The 18,274-nt window shown below is 45.2% G+C and overlaps 1 protein-coding gene across 1 annotated transcript; it reads left to right on the top strand.

The window, feature by feature from the left end:
• Window positions 1-8,451: 8,451 nt before the first annotated feature.
• Window positions 8,452-9,399, top strand: LOC120404858 (olfactory receptor 52R1-like). Its single transcript, XM_039537936.1, has one exon. The coding sequence runs from the start codon at window positions 8,452-8,454 to the stop codon at window positions 9,397-9,399; it is 948 nt and encodes a 315-aa protein (XP_039393870.1).
• The last annotated feature ends 8,875 nt before the right edge of the window (window positions 9,400-18,274 follow it).

Below are 18,274 nucleotides of genomic sequence, written 5' to 3'. Positions count from 1 at the left end.
CTGCTCTGCACAACTATGACACATCCCAGGGCCCTTGCCATAAGCGATGAGTTTACTAAAGAATCACTGGACAAAATGTCACTATTTTCTGTGCACTTCTGCGCATCCTGCCTGATAGCCTCCAGCCCCAAGGTGGTGCATTTCAGTGGCGGAGTGAATCCTTCTGAGACCATGCCCCGTACTTTGGTCAGGCCCCAGTAAGCAAAATTCTCCTTGGAGCAAGAATTGAGTACAGACGTCAGGAGTAAACTGTGCGTTAATGCACAGAGACTGTCACCCCGTCCTCTTGCATTTCAGGGCTCTGTCTGTTAATGGGGCAGGGGGACAGGATCTTCTACCTGACTTTTATCTGCTGCAAAGCGTGTAGGTGCTACTGTTCCACACTAGAATAATAATGACAATTTTTCCACATAGGTAACACATACTTTCTCCTAGCTTCATTTGAGAAATCGGCTGAACTGTTATGCCTGAAACATTCAAAAAATAATTCTTCTCGAAGCAGACACCCAGCATGATAAATTTCAGTCCAAACACGTAAAATTTGGTAATTTATAAGAAACTGGAAATGAGGTCTTCTCATGGAAGGTATCAGACAGACTTAAGTACAGGGGATGCCACCGGCACCATCCACATTGGCCAATCAATTTGTGAATCCTATTCGTCTATGCTCTTTGCTCCAATAATGTTGGTAGCAAGGAGTTCTACAGGCCAAATAGGAATTATGGTAGCAATTACCTTTTCTCAATGTTATATGTTCAGACCTTCAATTTAACTAAATGTTCCCTTCTTCGTGTTATGAGACACATTAAATATAAATGACTGATCTACTTTCTTTATCAATAGATCCATAGGGTTTAAGATCAGAAGGGACCATTTGATCATCCAGTCTGACCTGCTGTAAAGCACAGGCCCATTAAATTTCACTCAGTTACCTCTGGATTGAGCCAAAAGACGTGTGTGTCACTAAGGCCGGGTCTACACTAGGATTTTACAGCATAAAATGATAGTGTCAAAGAGATATAAAGGAAGGCAAAGTCTTTTTTTTTGTCTTTGTCCTCTAAGACTGATGGCTATTCACACATCTTTGGAAAACCTCCACAGATGGAGCATCCATGACTTCCCTGGGAGTCTGTTCCATTGGCCTCCTGTACTTAAAGTCAGGAAGATTTTCCTGAAATTTAATTTAAATCTACTAGGCTGGAATTTGAACCCATTGCCTCTTGTCCTGCCCCTCTCCAGTAAGACAGAAATACTTTCCTCCGCATTTTTATGGCAGCCTTTCGAGTATTTGAAGACCACTATCATGTCCCCGAATAATATCCTTTTTCCAAATAAACATATTGGTGCCTTCAGCTCGCTCATACAGTTTGCATTCCATCCCCTGACTAACAGTTTTGTCACTTGCCTATGGATCCTTTCCAATTTCTCTATATCCTTTCTATACATTGGTGAGCAAAATTGGACACTTTACTCCAATTTAGCCCACACCGCGTAGAGGAATACTATCACACACAGTGATTTGCATTTTATATTTCTTCTAATATAACCTTACATTGCATTTGCCTATTTTTAAATAGCAAAAAATTCCACACCCCAGAGTGATGTAACTATATCATAGAGTCATAGAACTGGTAGGACCAGCACCATCTGTAACATCCCTGACAGGTGTTTGTCTACCTTGCTTTTAAAAGTCTCCAATGATGGAGATTCCACAACCACCATACACAATTTATTCCAGTGCTTAAAGACTCTGACAATTAGGAAGTTTTTCCTAATGTCGAACTTAAACCATACTGGCAGCAATTTAATTACATTGCTTCTTGACCTATCATCAGAGCTTAAGGAGAATATTTTTTCTCCCTCCTTGTAACAACCTTTTAGATATTTGAAAACTGCTATCATGTCCCCCCTCAGTCTTCTGTTTTTCAGAGTAAACAAACATAGTTCTTTTAGTCTTCCCTCATAGGTTATGTTTTCAAGATCCCTAATCATCCTTTTCTCCAGTTTTACCAGATCATTTTGAATTTTTCTCATATTCTCCAAAGGACTTGAAACCCGTCCCAACTTGGTATAATCTGCAAACTTAATAAGTTTACTCTGTACGCCATGATCTAAATAATTCATGAAGACATTGAAAAGAACCGGACCGATAATTGATCTCTGTGGATCCCCACTTGTTATGCCCTTCCAGCATCACTGTAAACCATGTATAACTATTTTCTGGGACCAGTTTTCCAATCAGTTATGCACTCACCTTATAGAAGCTCCATCTAGGTTGTATTTCCCTAGATCCTTAATGTGAAGGTCATGCGAGACTCTATCAAAAGCCTTTCTAATGTCAAAATATACATCTACTGCTTCCCCCCATCCACAAGGCTTGTTAGCCTGTCAAAGAAAGCTATCCGGATTGTTTGACATGATTTGTCCTTGACAAATTCATGCTGACTATCACTTATCCCCTTATTATCTTCTAGATGCTTGCAAAGTGATTCCTTAATTTTTTACTTCATTATCCTACCTGGTAGAGAAGTTAAGCTGACTATTCTGCAATTGCCTGGGCTGCCCTTATTTCCCTTTTTATAGACAGGCACTATATGTTCTCTTTTCCATTCTTCCGGAATCTCCCCTGTCTTCCATGACTTTTCAAAGAGAATTTCAAATGGCTCAGATATCTGCTCAGTCAGTTCCTTCAGAGCATTGTAATATGTGTTCGTTAGACCCTGGTGACTTGAAGACATCTATCTTTTCAAGTAACTTTTAACTTGTTCTTTCCCGTTTTCAGCATGTGAACCTACTCCATGTTCACCGGCATTCTCTATCTTAGTTGTCCAAACACCACCAAACTTTTTGGTGAAAACTGAAACAAAGAAGTCATTAAGAACCTCTGCCATTTCCCCATTTTCTGTTATTGTTTCCTCCTCTTCATTTAGTAACAGGCTGACCCTGTCCTTGGTCTTCCTCTTGCTTCTAAAGTATTTGTAGAATGTTGTCCTGTTACCCTTTATGTCCCAAGCTAGTCTGATCTCGTTTTCTGCCTTGGTCTTTCTCATTTTGCCCCTACATACATGTGTTATTTGTTTATTTTCCTCCTTTGTAATTTGACCTTGTTTCCACTTTTTGTAGGATCCTTTTTTTTTGTTTTTTAGATCATTCAAGATCTCCTGGTCAAGCCATTGTGGTCTCTTGCCATACATCCTATCTTTCCTACACAGTGGGAGAATTTGTTCTTGTGCCCCATTGTCTTTATTTTGCTGTTCTCCCTCATAGAATCAGGAACTGTATCATTTCATGATCACTTTCCCCCAAACTTTCACTTTCAAATTATCAACCAGTTCCTCCTTCTTTGTCAAAATCAAGTCTAGAACAGCCTCTCTCCTAGAAGTTTTCTCCTCCTTCTGGAACAAAAACATGCCTCCAATACATCCCAAGAACTTGTTGGCTAATCTGTGCCCTGGTGTAGACAGCATGAGATGAATTCTTCCATCGACCTAGCTACCACCTCTCGGGGATTACCTGTGCTGAGGGGAGAACCCTTCCTCTGTGTAAGTATTGAAGTGCTATGGCAGCATCACTGTAGCATTTTAAGTGTAAACAACCCTTCAAGCAGATCTTCCAGAAAACAACATCCAGTCTGGATCTGCCAACATGGGGAATTGGAGAATCCAACACTTCCCTTCTCAGTGGGCCCAAGTGGTTAATCACCCTCAGTGTTAAATATTTGACCATAATTTCTAGCTGGAATTTACCTGGCTTCAGCTTCCAGCCTTTTGGTCTCGCTCAGCCTTTCTCTGGTAGATTACAGAGCCCATTAATACCCATGATTTTCTCCCCATGAAAGTCTCTGCTTGATCATCTTTTTCATAAGTTAAAGAGATACACACCTTCAAGTCTAACAGTCCGACTTTTTCTCTATCCTCCAATCATTTTCATGTCTCTTTTTTGCCTCCTCTGCAAGTTTTCAGCATCTGTTTTCAACTCCAACTCATCACTCCCCTGTTTATGCATCCGAGGACCACATCACCCCTTTATGGTGCAGTATCGCACTGGGAGTTCACAATGAGTTGGTTGTCCACAGTGTCCCCTAAATCCTTTTCAGGGTCCTTGCATTCCATAAAACAGTGCTGTAGTCTGTGGGTCGGGCCTGCATTACCTGTTCCTAGAGGATCATTTTGCATTTGACTGTATTAAAATATTTTCTTTGCATAGGCCCCATTTTCCAAATGCTCCATATCACTCGGTGTGCCTGCCCTAGTCTCATCATTGCAACCACTCTGACAATCTTTGGGTCATCCACAAATTTTATCTGCGGTGATTTTCTATTTCCTTCCAGATCACTGATGAAAATATTGAATAGCGTCAGGCCTAGAACTGATCCCTGCAGAACCCCACTACAAACAGCCTCATTTTCTGACGAAGGCCTATTGACTACAGCTTTCTGAGATCCAGCTGTTAGCCAGTTTCAGTCCATTTTAAATGACCTCTACTGATATTACATGATGTTATTTTTTTAACTCAATGTTTTCTCCTACTAAATCAAATGCCTTTGAGAAATCAAGGTTTGTTACACCTGCGCAGTTCACTTGATCAACCAATGTGTTCTCATAAAAGGATGAAATCAGGTTTATTTGACAAGATCTGTTTTGCATAAACCTTGTTGGTGACTGGCATTAATTATATTTCTGGACATTGTTTTTAACTAACCCCATACCAGCTTTTTCATTATTTCTTAACCTTGTCAATTATTTTATAAAAAAAAAAATCCCTTTATTTTTAATGCTTTACATTTAACACAGGAACTGACATAAAACTTTTCTAGGATTTCTCTTGTTGTAAATATACTTAATAACCTTCTTTTTGTGATCCAGGGCTCTGCTAAACATGGACTTTACCCAGATGACTTAATGTCCCTTGTCAATTTTCATAACTTCCAACTTCTATTCTTGGCTAGCTATTTTCCCTTTTTCCTCTTTGTTACATATCGCTTCCCCCCACTAACTGCTGCTTTCACTTGGCCACTGAACTGGGTTTACATCCAAAGTTGTTCATTTTGTTGACTGTGGAATCATGTTTTTCCGCTATCTAATAAACTTATCAAAGAATTACCAATTTTCATTCATATTTTTCTATCTACATTTTTCCTACCAATCAGTTTTTCTGACAATTTTCCTCACCTTTGGGTAATTAGTCCTCTTGGAGCACTAAGTCTATAGATAGTACTGGTTGGGAACTGGCCATTTGAATATAAATCAGTTTCATTATTAATTTTCCTCCCTCATGTCATATGCTCCCTTCTTTGTCTCTTGTGTAAACTAAGAATCCCAGACTTTTCATAGATTCATAGATTCATAGATTATAGGACTGAAAGGGACCTCAAGAGGTCATGGAGTCCAGTCCCCTGCCCTCATGGCAGGTCCAAATACTGTCTAGACCATCCTGGATAGACATTTATCTAACCTACTCTTAAATATCTCCAGAGATGGAGATTCTGCAACCTCCCTAGGCAATTTATTCCAGTGTTTAACCACCCTGACAGTTAGGAACTTTTTTCCTAATGTCCAACCTAAACCTCCCTTGCTGCAGTTTAAGCCCATTGCTTCTTGTTCTATCCTTAGAGGCGAAGGTGAACAAGTTTTCTCCCTCCTCCTGATGACACCCTTTTAGATACCTGAAAACTGCTCTCATGTCCCCTCTCAGTCTTCTCTTTTCCAGACTAAACAAACCCAATTCTTTCAGCCTTCCTTCATAGGTCTCACGACCTTTAATCATTCTTGTTGCTGTTCTCTGGACCCGCTCCAATTTCTCCACATATTTCTTGAAATGCGGTGCCCAGAACTGGAACCAATACTTCAGTTGAGGCCTAACCAGCGCAGAGTAGAGCAGAAGAATGACTTCTCATGTCTTGCTCACCACACACCTGATAATGCATCCCAGAATCACGTTTGCTTTTTTTGTAACAGCATCACACTGTTGACTCATATTTAGCTTGTGGTCCACTATAACCCCATGATCCCTTTCTGCCATACTCCTCCCTAGAGAGTCTCTTCCCATTCTGTATGTGTGAAACTGATTGTTCCTTCCTAAGTGGAGCACTTTGCATTTGTCTTTGTTAAACTTCATCCTGTTTACCTCAGACCATTTCTCCAATTTGTCCAGATCATTTTGAATTATGATCCTATCCTCCAAAGCAGTTGCAATCCCTCCCAGTTTGGTATCATCAGTAAACTTAATAAGCATACTTCTATGTCAATATCTAAGTATTTGATGAAGATATTGAACAGAGCCGGTCCCAAAACAGACCCCATCAGAAACCCACTTGTTATACCTTTCCAGCAGGATTGGGAACCATTAATAACTACTCTCTGAGTACGGTTATCCAGCCATTTATATACCCACCTTATAGTAGCCCCATCTAAATTGTATTTGCCTAGTTTATCTATAAGAATATCATGCGAGACCGTATCAAATGCCTTACTAAAGTCTAGGTATACCACATCCACCACTTCTCCCTTATCCTAAAGACTCGTTATCCTATCAAAGAAAGCTATCAGATTGGTTTGACATGATTTGTTCTTTACAAATCCATGCTGGCTATTCCTTATCACCTTACCACCTTCCAAGTGTTTGCAGATGATTTCCTTAATTACTTGTTCCATTATCTATCCTGGCACAGAAGTTAAACTAACTGGTCTGTAGTTTCCTGGGTTGTTTTTATTTCCCTTTTTATAGACGGGCACTATATTTTTCCTTTTCCAGTCTTCTGGAATATATCCTCTCTCCCATGATTTTCCAAAGATAATAGCTAGAGGCTCAGATACCTCCTCTATTAGCTCCTTGAGTATTCTAGGATGCATTTCATCAGGCCCTGGTGACTTGCAGGCATCTAACTTTTCTAAGAGATTTTTAACTTGTTCTTTTTTTTATTTTCTCTTCCAAACATACCCCCTTCCCATTAGCATTCACTATGTTAGGCATTCCTTCAGACTTCTCAGTGAAGATCGAAACAAAGCAGTCATTAAGCATCTTTGCCATTTCCAAGTTTCCTGTTACTGTTTCTCCCTCCTCACTGAGCAGTGAGCCTACCCTGTCCTTGGTCTTCCTCTTGCTTCTAATATATTGACAAAAAGTCTTCTTGTTTCCCTTTATTCCTGTGGTTGGTTTGAGATCATTTTGTGCTTTTGCCTTTCTAATCTTTCCCCTGCATTCCTGTGTTGTTTGTCTATATTCATCATCTGTAATTTGTCCTACTTTCCACTTTTTATATTTGTTTTACCCGGAATGGCCATTCTGATCTGCTTATTTATACCTCAGATGTATCTGCCTTCTCTTGTAACCCACTAAGCCCCTCCCGGAGCTGAGATAGATCCTAGAAGTCTTGATGGGGTTTCTCTTTCTCCGCAGAGTTAGTAACAAATTAAGAATAAACATTCAAATTTTAACACTAACCTGTGTCCTTAAATAACTTGCCACAAGATGTGAGAACATATTGGTTTTAGAGATGACTGGGTCGCAGCTGACAAGGGGACAGGAAGACAGAAGCAAGTTGCAGGGGCAGGGCCTTGGAGAGAAGACACACAGCAGGGTCGAGGCTTAACAGAAGAGATGAGGCAAGACTGTAATTCCAGGGATCCAGCTACCAGCAATTAGAAAGGCGGCAACCCAGTGTAGTGTACATAGATTGACTCCCCAGTTCATCACATTGACACAGCACAGTAAGCACAGGAAAGAGGTTTTTGTTGTTGTTTGTGTTATTGTTGTTTTATCTGTTTGCATATAGCAGCCTCCCCCATTCCCAAAGCCTGTCTTGGAAACTCCTTTTATATATGCTATATCCTTTATAAAGACTGGGTGACAAATACTGAACGCATAGCCAGAACATGTTATTCTCCATCCCATGTCTTAAGGATCTGAAAATTGCTTTTGTTTTGTCCACTACTGCAAATGAGCAGGTGTTTCTCTTGGTCCTGCTTTGAGCAGGGGGTTGGACTAGATGACCTCCTGAGGTCCCTTCCAACCCTGAGATTCTATGATTCTATGATTCTATGATTCAACTGCTATCAATGGCGTCCAGGACTTTTCCCTGATGTATGTTCTAGTTGGGAGTTTCTCCCAGCACATGTCCTAGCAAACGTTTTGTATTTTTCAACTCTCAGATTTCAAGCAACTGGATGAATGAGGAACTCCCTACAGAATGGATTTAGTAGGGTCATTGTTCATAGTTATTTTCTCTGAAGAATGGAAATGTCATGTCATTTTCAGTGTGCCAATCTGCTTCTCCCAAGAGAACAGCCTCCACTAGTGCATATAGTGTCTCATATTAATATTGTCTCTCCATTCAGGCATTTCAATTGTGACCATCACCCGAGATCCTGGGAACACACAGAAAGTCAGGGGAACATATAGTACATGCAGGAGACTCCCTTATAACTCAGAGCTGGACACCTCCCCTACTCCATGTCAGATTTCAACACAAGTGACTTCACCAACCCCTCTACCTTCATCCTACTTGGCATTCCTGGCCTGGAGGCAGCCCATATCTGGATCTCCATCCCCTTCTGTGCAATGTACGCCATAGCTGTGTTGGGGAACTTCACCATCCTGTTCATCGTGAAGAGGGAGCCGAGCCTCCATGAGCCCATGTACTATTTCCTCTGCATGCTGGCCGTCACTGACCTGGTCATGTCCACAACCACCCTGCCCAAAATGCTGAGCATCTTCTGGTTCAATTCCAGGGAAATCAGTTTCAGTGCCTGCCTCACCCAGATGTATTTCCTTCACTGCTTCTCAGCGATGGAGTCTGGAATCCTCATGGCCATGGCTCTGGATCGCTACGTGGCCATCTGCCATCCCCTGAGACATTCCACCATCCTGACAAACTCTGTTGTGGCCAAGATAGGCCTGGCAGTGGTGCTGCGCTGTGGCATACTCACATTACCTTATCCCTTCCTGGCGAGGCGGTGGCCATATTGCAGAACCAATATTATCCCCCACTCCTATTGTGGACATATAGCTGTGGTGAAACTGGCCTGCGCTGACATCAGCATCAGTAGTTACTATGGACTGTTTGATCTTTTCTCTGTGAGTGGAATGGATGTGTTTTTTATCGCCATGTCCTACACTCTGATCCTCCGGGCCATCTTCCGCCTCCCCACAAAAGATGCCCGGCTCAAAACTTTCAGGACCTGCATCTCTCATCTTTGTGCCATCTTAGCTTTGTACATACCAGATTTCTTCTCCTCTGTCATATTCCGCTTAGGTCACAATGTGCCACTGCATTTCCTTGTTCTCATTGCCAGTGTGTACCAGCTGGTGCCCCCTGTGCTACACCCCATCATTTATGGGGTGAGGACCAAACAGATCCGGGGCAGGCTGATCCAGCCCTTTGCTCATAAAGGGACCTAAATGTTTCCACTTTGTGTCCTGGATCTCAGATTGAGCTCTGTGCAGAGCTGGCTGATGCATGATGCTGGGACTTCTTCCCTGAATCACTTACTGGACAGTCAAAGTGAGATTAAACCCTTTCCTGTGCTTACAGTGCCATTGCAATGTGATGAACTGGGGAATCAGTCTATGTACACTACACTGGTTTGCCACCTTTCTAATTGCTGGTAGCTGGATCCCTGGAATTAAAATCTTTACCCATCTTTTCTGTCAAGCCTTGACCGTGCTGTGTGTCTTCTCCCCAAGGCCCTGCCCCCTTCTCTTGTTCCTCTCTTCCCTTCCCTTTGTCAGCTGCGACCCAGTCATCTCTAAAACCAATATGTTCTCACATCTTGTGGCAAGTCATTTAAGGACACTGGTTAGTGATAACATTTGAATGTTTATTCTTAATTTGTTACTAACTCTGTGGAGAGAGAGACCCCATCAAGACTCCTAGGATCTATCTCAGCTCTGGGATGGAGGTGGGGTGTAGTGTGATATAGCAGGAGGCAGATATATCTTGGGTCTAAATAAGAATAGAATGTCCATACTGGGTAAAACCAATGGTCCATGTAGCCCAGTAGCCTGTTTTCTGACCGTGCCCAGTGCCAGGTGCTTCAGAGGGAATGAACAGAATATTGCAATCATCATGTGATTCCTGCAGCAGAAGAGGGTATCAAGCCCTGAGCTTGGGATGTGTCAGCTTCAGCTGGCAGGAGTTCAAGCCTCCAACCCCAGTAAGAGCCACTGGGGGAGGGGAAGAGACCAGGGTGCCACGGTTGGAGCGGCAGAAGAAGCCCTCCATTCAGGCTCCCCCAAGCCCAGCTGCAGCCACAGAGCGGATGCAGGAGTTGCAGGGGGAGCAGGGGAGAAAAAACCCCCAACCCAGCAGGAGCCGCTGCAGGAGGAAGCCCTGAGCTCGGTGCTTGGTGCTGTGGCAGAAGTTGTGGGGACAGAGGGGTGGGGAAGGGACAGAAGATTTGAGCTCAGCTCCTGGGCTGCTGCAGAACACAGTTAAGCATGTACCACCCCTATTTATGCGCTGCCGCTGAAGGTGGGTCTGATCTCCCCACCAAGAGCAGCTGTGCAGGGGAAGAACTACTCCCATCCCTCCCCACAACCAACAGAATAGCGGCTAGGAGCCTCAGGATCCCAGCAGCACAGGAGATCAGATTTCACGAAGGACAGCTGATTTCTTGGTCCCTCAATCTTCCATACCACTGCCACCCATGGGTTGTCTATTTCACCTGACCTTGGACAAACCTCAGGAGGAGGTTTCTTTGGCTCCCTTCCCTGACCCTTTAGGGGCTTCTCTCTTCCCTCCACTTCCCTTTCCGGAGATAGAGATGGGTTGCGCAGCACCACCGGTATAGTCAACGCACCAGTGGTCTGCTCTCTTTGCCCATCTCTGTGGGCCACAGGTTGTAACGGGGGCCCAGACAGATGGTCATCATAGGTCCATGACACCATCCCCCACTGTGCTGCGGGATGAGATTCTCCATTTTCTGGTGGACACCTGTGATTTCAAGGGTAAGGTGAAGCTCCCTCAGAAGTGTTGGGGAGACTTCCATCTCATCCTCTGGGCCACAAGGGCTGTTTTGGAGGAGTGGAGGGGAACCAGAAGGCAGGACATCCTGGTCTAATGCTGGGCCTGCAAAATCTGTGACAAGCCTTTCAGGTTGGTCAGAGATTGTTGCAAGGCCGGCTGGGGATCCTCCTGCCCACAAGGATCCTCCTCAGCCCTCAGAATGAAACCAATCATCTTTTCAACATTGAACACCAGAGGCTCTAAAGTGGGTCTCCACAATTTCCAGGTGCTCTCCTTCCTTTGTGACATAGGATACTGTGTGGTTTGCCTGCAGGAAACCCACATGGATCCAGCCGCCGAGACTAGTTGGTGGCTAGAGTGAGGAGACCAGGTATATTGTAGACACCTCAGCGCTCATTCGGCTGGGGTGGCCACCCTGTTCTCCCCCAATCTACAGCCTGAGATGCTGGGAATTGCTGAGGTCATACCAAGTTCCCTGCTTCACCTCCAGGCCTGTGTGGAGGGGCTGACATTGGATCTGTTCAATGTCTACCCCACGAATGCAGACCCGGAGTGGGTGTGTTTCTATCAACAGGTGTCTGCCTTCCTTGGCACCTTGGATCCTCACTAGTGCCTGGTCCTGAGTGGGGATTTTAATACCATTGTTGAGGACCAGAATCACTCAGGGATCGAGAGCAGCCAGGCCACTGCAGGCATCCTCAGAGAGATCGTCAATCATCACTCCCTGGTGGACGTCTGGTGCAACCAACACCCAGATGACAATTCTACCGTTACTTATGTCCAGGTGGACATCAATCAGTTGTGCCACTCCTGTATGCATTTTGTTTCCATCTTGCCAGGGCTCACTCCTCCAGCATTCGGCCAGCCCAGTTCTCAGCCCTCCACTGAGTGGCCATCATGGCCTATTTATCTCACAGCTCACCTGGGGCTCTTCACCCTTCAGATCCCCCTGCACATACTCCAGGAGGCGGAGCCTACCTTATTTCCTAGTCCTCAGATTTTCCTTGAATGGTTCCTACAAGAGGGTGCTCCCCACCAATGCCTCACCCCAAGACCTCTGGACTCTTTGATTGGGCTCCTGTCCCGTGAGTCCCTTTGGCCCCCTCCCTTTCATAAGCCGAGCTGGCTGCACACCCTGCAGCCAGTTCGTTTCTGAATTACACCGAGGGAACAACTTTAAATGCTCATACTTCACATGCTTCACTTCCTCATATACCCTGATACCTAGTCGCGGGACCTAGTACCACCTAGCACTGGAATGTATGTAGCAGAGTTCACCCCCATTCCAGATGCCTGCCCATTTTGTTGCATGAGACAGACCCTGGCAGATGCCTATCTAGAAAGCACAAGGTTACAGCCCCTATTCCAACTCCTCCACAACTTCAACAGGAGGTTCTGGCCGCACTTATCGCCGAACCTTTTCATATCTGCTACCTGCTTTAGCTCAACATACAGGATGTGGCCTGCAGGTCCCTTGTGTTACAGGTGATATTAATTTGTAAACTTATTAAGAAAAGAAATAATCAAACCCATAAGAAAATAAGAAACTTATAAGAAAAGATATATAGGGAAGCAAGCAGGCTAGACTGTAGGCTACCACAACTGCAGGCTGCTAGTTGGTAATGGCCAGGGACTTAGAAGTGAGAGTGAGGGAGGCAAGTGTGTGTGTGGGGGTGAGTTACAAAGGAGAGAGAGAGCTGGACCTTAATACACCAGGGGAGGGAGGGAGAGAGAGAGAGAGAGAGAGAGAGAGAGAGAGAGAGAGATGGGACAAAACCCACAGGAACAGGGACAGGTCTCTGCCGTTCTGGGGAGCACTTTCCAAGGGAGACACAAACTCTCTCCCTGACCCCAAACAGGCACCATGTGTTCCAGGAACATTTCCCTCAGGGAAGACCAGATGGATCAGTACTGGAACAAGAGCACTTGGGGAAACACAGGTAGCAAAGGAGCCACATTTGGGTGAAGAAAATACCTTGTGGCACCTCCCTGGCCAGGCCCACTCCCCTTTCACATCTGAGTAGCAGCTCCAGGTTTGCTGTCACAGCCTCACTCAAGCTCATGCAGCTGGACACTCCCCAGCCGAGCGTGTTTGGGGCCCACAAACAAGACCCCTGTGATTTTGAGTCACAGCACTGTTCAGGCCCTGCCTCTGGCTCTGGGTTTCCAGGCCCACTCTCGCAGTGCAGCTTCCGTGCTAGTGCCTCCCTCTGGGAGCAGAAACCTGCCCGCCAAGCACCAAGGCCCTGACACTAGCTTTAGCTCAGCTCCCCCAGACTCTTCAATTGCTTCAGCCCGCCCTTCCCAGGGCTCCCCTTGGGCGCACGCTGATTCCAGTTTCTCCTTTTCGGGTGCCATGGTCTTGCAAAAGCAGTTGTGTGACACATGGCCAGAAAGAGTAATCAACTTTCAGGCCAGATTCACCCTTTAGAGACAGGTTAGAAAAGTATTTAAATGATAATGGGGGCCTTTCCATCCTAGACAGGCCACAGCTTTGAAATGTAGACTTGTAGTGTTAAATAATTGGAAGAAGTTAGTTACTGTAGTACCAAGAGCTTGTTAGAGATTAACAGTGTAACGAAATGATTCCTGTCTAGAGCTGTATTTTGTTAATTCAGAGATGAAAAGGAAATATTATTAGATGGAACTTGGGTGCAATGACATCATTTTCTGTTTGTCTCTTTAAAGTTTCTGATAAACTCTCTATAAACTGCTTAATGGATAATAAATTTATGTTAATCCAGGTAGTTAATTACCAGTGATGTCTAGGAAATTGAAGGTGTAACAAGGGGTGTTCTTGGGGGGCACTATTGAGAGTATTAATTCAGGACAAATTGCTTAGAGCAGGGCAGTCAGAGCCCAAGGCTGGGGGCGGGGTGGGGTGGGGGCATGTCCTTCACTACTAAGGCATCACACCAGCCAAACAGAGAGGACTTCGGTTTCACCCCACTGGCTAAGCAGAAGTCACACAAGCAATTCCCTCAGTTATCCCAGTTCTCTTGTTTCACCACCAATAACACTTCTTATAGGAACAAATGGTTATGAAAATCAGTGTCCTCAGTTAAAGATTCTCCTGATCCCAAAAGATGAAGCCCCAGCCCCAGGTCAATATACAAATCAGATCTTACCCACAAATCACACTGTTGCCAATCCTTTAGAATCTAAAATCTAAAGGTTTATTCATAAAAAAGAAAGAAATATAGATGAGAGTTAAAATTGGTTAAATGGAATCAAATACATACAACAACTGCAAAATTCTTGGTTAGGCTTATGGCAGTGGTGGAATAAACTACAGGTACATCCTGGAGTACATGCATAGATTTGGATGGGTTGTTCAGTCCTTTGTTCAGAGCTTAAGTTTCTAGGAAAATTCCTCCAGAGGTCAGAAGCAGGATAGAAGACAAAATGGAGGGGTTTCCAGGGCCTTGTATATCCTCTGCCATATGGAAGGACTCCTTTTTTCTTACTTTGGAAAATCACAGCAGCAAGATGGAGTTTGGAGTCACATGGGCAAGTCACATGTCCATGCATGACTCAGTGCTTTGCAAGTAAAGCAGCCATTGCTCACATGCTACCTTGAACATTCCTAGGAATGCTCCTCAGATGTGGATTGGAGTCTCCCAAGGTCCATTGTCAGTCAAGTACTTCCAATTACTTGAATAGTCCCTTCACAATTGTGATGTTGCACTCCATATGTTTATAAATATATCTTTATAAGTGTGAATATGATGTAATTGTAATATGCTTTATGCAAAAGGTCTCTTGTAAGGTATCATTCCAAAGTGTATAACAGGGGTCGGCAACCTTTGTGCCGAGCCTTCATTTATTTACTCTAATTTAAGGTTTCATGTGCCAGTAATACATTTTAACATTTTTAGAAGGTCTCTTTCTATGAGTCTATAATATATAACTAAACTATTGTTGTGTGTAAAGTAAATAAGGTTTTTTAAATGTTTAAGAAGCTTCATTTAAAATTAAATTAAAATGCAGAGCCCCCCAGACCAGTGGCCCGGACCTGGGCAGTGTGAGTGCCGCTGAAAAACAGCTCGCGTGCCGCCTTCGGCACACGTGCCATAGGTTGCCTACCCCTGGTGTATAATCTACTGAGCGTATTCACTTTTTCTTGTATCTGAAACTAGGAATATGAAATATAACTCTGAGGTCCTACTGTAATTATGCAAAGTGTGAGCCATTAATGGTGGTTTGGAATCTTGATGGCTCCCATTAATCAGGACAATTGGTGGTAAATGGCTCTCTTTACTTGTAACATTTCCTGTATATGTGTGTGCCAGTGAGTGGGTAATGAAATCTCACAGGACATGTGATAATCATACCTAACCTGGATTCCATCTTTAACCTGGTGCTTTTCCATTTAGAATGAAGTAGGGGATTCCCGCCTTGTGCCAAAGCTATAAAAGGGGTTGGAAAAACAAAGGGGGCTGCAGTCATGAGAAATCCCCTACTTACCACCTGAGCTGGAACTCAGGGCCGCCCAGAGGGGGGGACAAGTGAGGCAATTTGCCCCATGCCCCGGGCTCCACGGGGCCCCCAAGAGAACAGCCGAGGCTTCCGCCTCTGCCCCTCTCCTGGAGCCTCAGCGCAACAAGCAGTGTCCCCGGACAGCACTGCAGCGTGTCTCCGGCAGGGCCTGAGCTCTTCCCCCCTCAAAGCCGCTTGGCAAGGGGGCGGGGCTGCGAGCTCCAGGCTGAGCGGAGGGAGCCCAGGTCCCACTGGAGCTCGCAGCCCCGCCCCCTTACCACGTGGCTCTGAGCGGGGCGAAGCTCAAAGCCCCACCCCCTTACCACGCGGCTCTGAGCAGGGTGGAGCTTGAAGCTCCACCTCCTTACCACGCGGCTCTGAGCAGGGTGGAGCTCGAAGCCCCACCTCCTTACCACGCGGCTCTGAGCAGGGTGGAGCTCGAAGCCCCACCTCCTTACCACGCGGCTCTGAGCGGGGCGGAGCTCGAAGCCCCACCTCCTTACCACGCGGCTCTGAGCGGGGCGGAGCTCGAAGCCCCTCCCCCTTACCACGTGGCTCTGAGCAGGGTGGAGCTCGAAGCCCCACCCCCTTACCACGTGGCTCTGAGCGGGGCAGAGCTCAGGAGGCCTGCCGGAGCCACACTGCAGCTGTTCAGCGACGCGCTGAGGCTCCGGGCCGGGTGGGTTGGCTAAGAGGCAGGGAGTCCTGGGGACAGTTAGGGCACAGGGAAGGGGCAGAGGTTGGGGGCGGTCAGGGGAGAGGGAACGGGGGTTGGATTGTGGGCATTCTGGGGGTCTGTCAGGACTCAGCAGGCGGGGTGGATAGGGATTGGGGCAGACAGGGAGCAGGAGTGGGGTCCCAGGGTGGTGATTGGGTGGGGTCTCTGGGGGACAGTGAGGGGACAAGGAGCAGGATGGGTCGGGGATTCTGAAGGGGGCAGTTGGGGGGCAGGAAGTGGGTGGGGGTCAGATAGAGGGCAGGGCCAGGCTGTTTGGGAGGCACAGCCTTCTCTACCCTAAAGCTCATTCAGCAATTTGAGGCTTGCAGAAGAGCCAAGCTGTTAGCTTTTCCATTAGGGCTACCATCCCTTTCACTTCTCAAAGGCCAAGTTATAGTCTATATTTAATTTCAGTGCCATAGGGCGATTCATGTCAGGGGAGGGTAGCTTCATTTCAAATTAGCCACTGGGGGAGGGATCACATGAGAAGAGCAATATCCTTCCCAACCCTACCAAGGGAGACCCCCCCCCACTCCCCTGCATTCCCTGAGGGATTAATTCAGTGGTTCTCAAACTTTTGTCCTGGTGATCCCTTTTACATAGTAAACCTCTGAGTGAGACACCCCCCCCCCCCCGCTTATAAATTAAAAACACTTTTTAATATATTTAACACTATTATAAATGCTGGAGGCAATGCGGGGTTTGAGGTGGAGGCTGACAGCTCGTGACCCCCAGTAATAATCTCGTGACCCCCCGAGGGGTCCTGACCCCCGGTTTGAGACCCCCTGGGTTAATTTAATTTTAGCATCCTGTGTCCATTCACATGCATGTGCTATTTTGAGCATTTCAGTTTTCACAACATAGGCTCATCCCAGATACTGGAACAAGCTCAAATGCTCAGTTCGTGGAGTATGTACATAAGCTATACTAAAGACAAACCCACAGTAACTGTCTTCTGTTTGTGAGGGACCCCATAGAGCCAGTCTCTAGGAAATAGATAAATGCATGGAGGTTAAGTCCATTAATGGCTATTAGCCAGGATGGGTAAGGAATGGTGTCCCTAGCCTCTGTTTGTCAGAGGGTGATGATGGATGGCAGGAGAGAGATCACTTGATCATTACCAGTTAGGTTGACTCCCTCTGGGGCACTTGGCATTGGCCATTGTTGGTAGACAGATACTGGGCTGGATGGACCTTTGGTTTGACCCAATATGGCTGTTCTTATGTTCTAACCTAAGTGAACCTAAAGTTATGGAGACAGATATGAGTCAAGGAAGCCAGCAGAGTATCAGAAACCTGGAAAAATCTCTGCCTGGATGAGCTCAGGCATTTGGTCACAAGCTGAGGTGGTTCAAAAGTTTTGGATTTTTTTAGCAGAATTTTTTTATTGTTTCTTTAAACAATCAAACACAGCAAGCAGCAAATATTTGGCCACACACTTCTGAAACCTCAAACCATGTTCAGGTTTTGGCAGACTAATTTCAGCTTTTTAATTTAAAAAAAACAAATTTTGATTGGAAGCAGACCTTGTCCGTGATTTTTTTCTGCTTTTTAAAAACCCCTAGTTTTCGATCCAAAAATAGTTTTGATGGAAAATATTTGTCCAACCCTTTTAATGAGCTTTAATGCCCTTTAGCACTATCTGATGCTGAGAACCAGTGATACCTTGTAAAGAAGTTTTCTCAAAACTGGGTTTGTGCTGAGATGTGGAAGGTTTATTTTTCTCAGGGCTGCCCATGGGAGAGAGCAAGTGGGGCAATTTGCCCTGGGCCCCACAGGAGACCCCACGAGAATATAGTATTGCAATTTATTTAATGGAAGAGGCCCTCGAAATTGCTTTGCCCCAGGCCCCCTGAATCCTTTGGGCAGCCCTGCTGGAACTAACAAGAACTGTACCATGGGAAAGGATTGGGCCAAGTCTAAGAAGGAGTCTAGTCTGTGAAAGAAGCTTATTGGAACATCTCTGAGCATGAGATTTACCTGTATTCAGTTTCTTCATGTATTAGGCTTAGACTTGTGTGTTTTTGCTTTATTTTACTTGGTGACATTCTTTGTTCAGTCTGTTATTACTTGAAACCATTTAAATCCTACTCTTTATACTTAATAAAATCA

The sequence above is a fragment of the Mauremys reevesii genome, linkage group 1 (genome assembly GCF_016161935.1).
Source record: "Mauremys reevesii isolate NIE-2019 linkage group 1, ASM1616193v1, whole genome shotgun sequence".
NCBI lineage: Eukaryota > Metazoa > Chordata > Testudines > Geoemydidae > Mauremys > Mauremys reevesii.
This window is presented reverse-complemented; position numbering and strand designations above follow the sequence as displayed.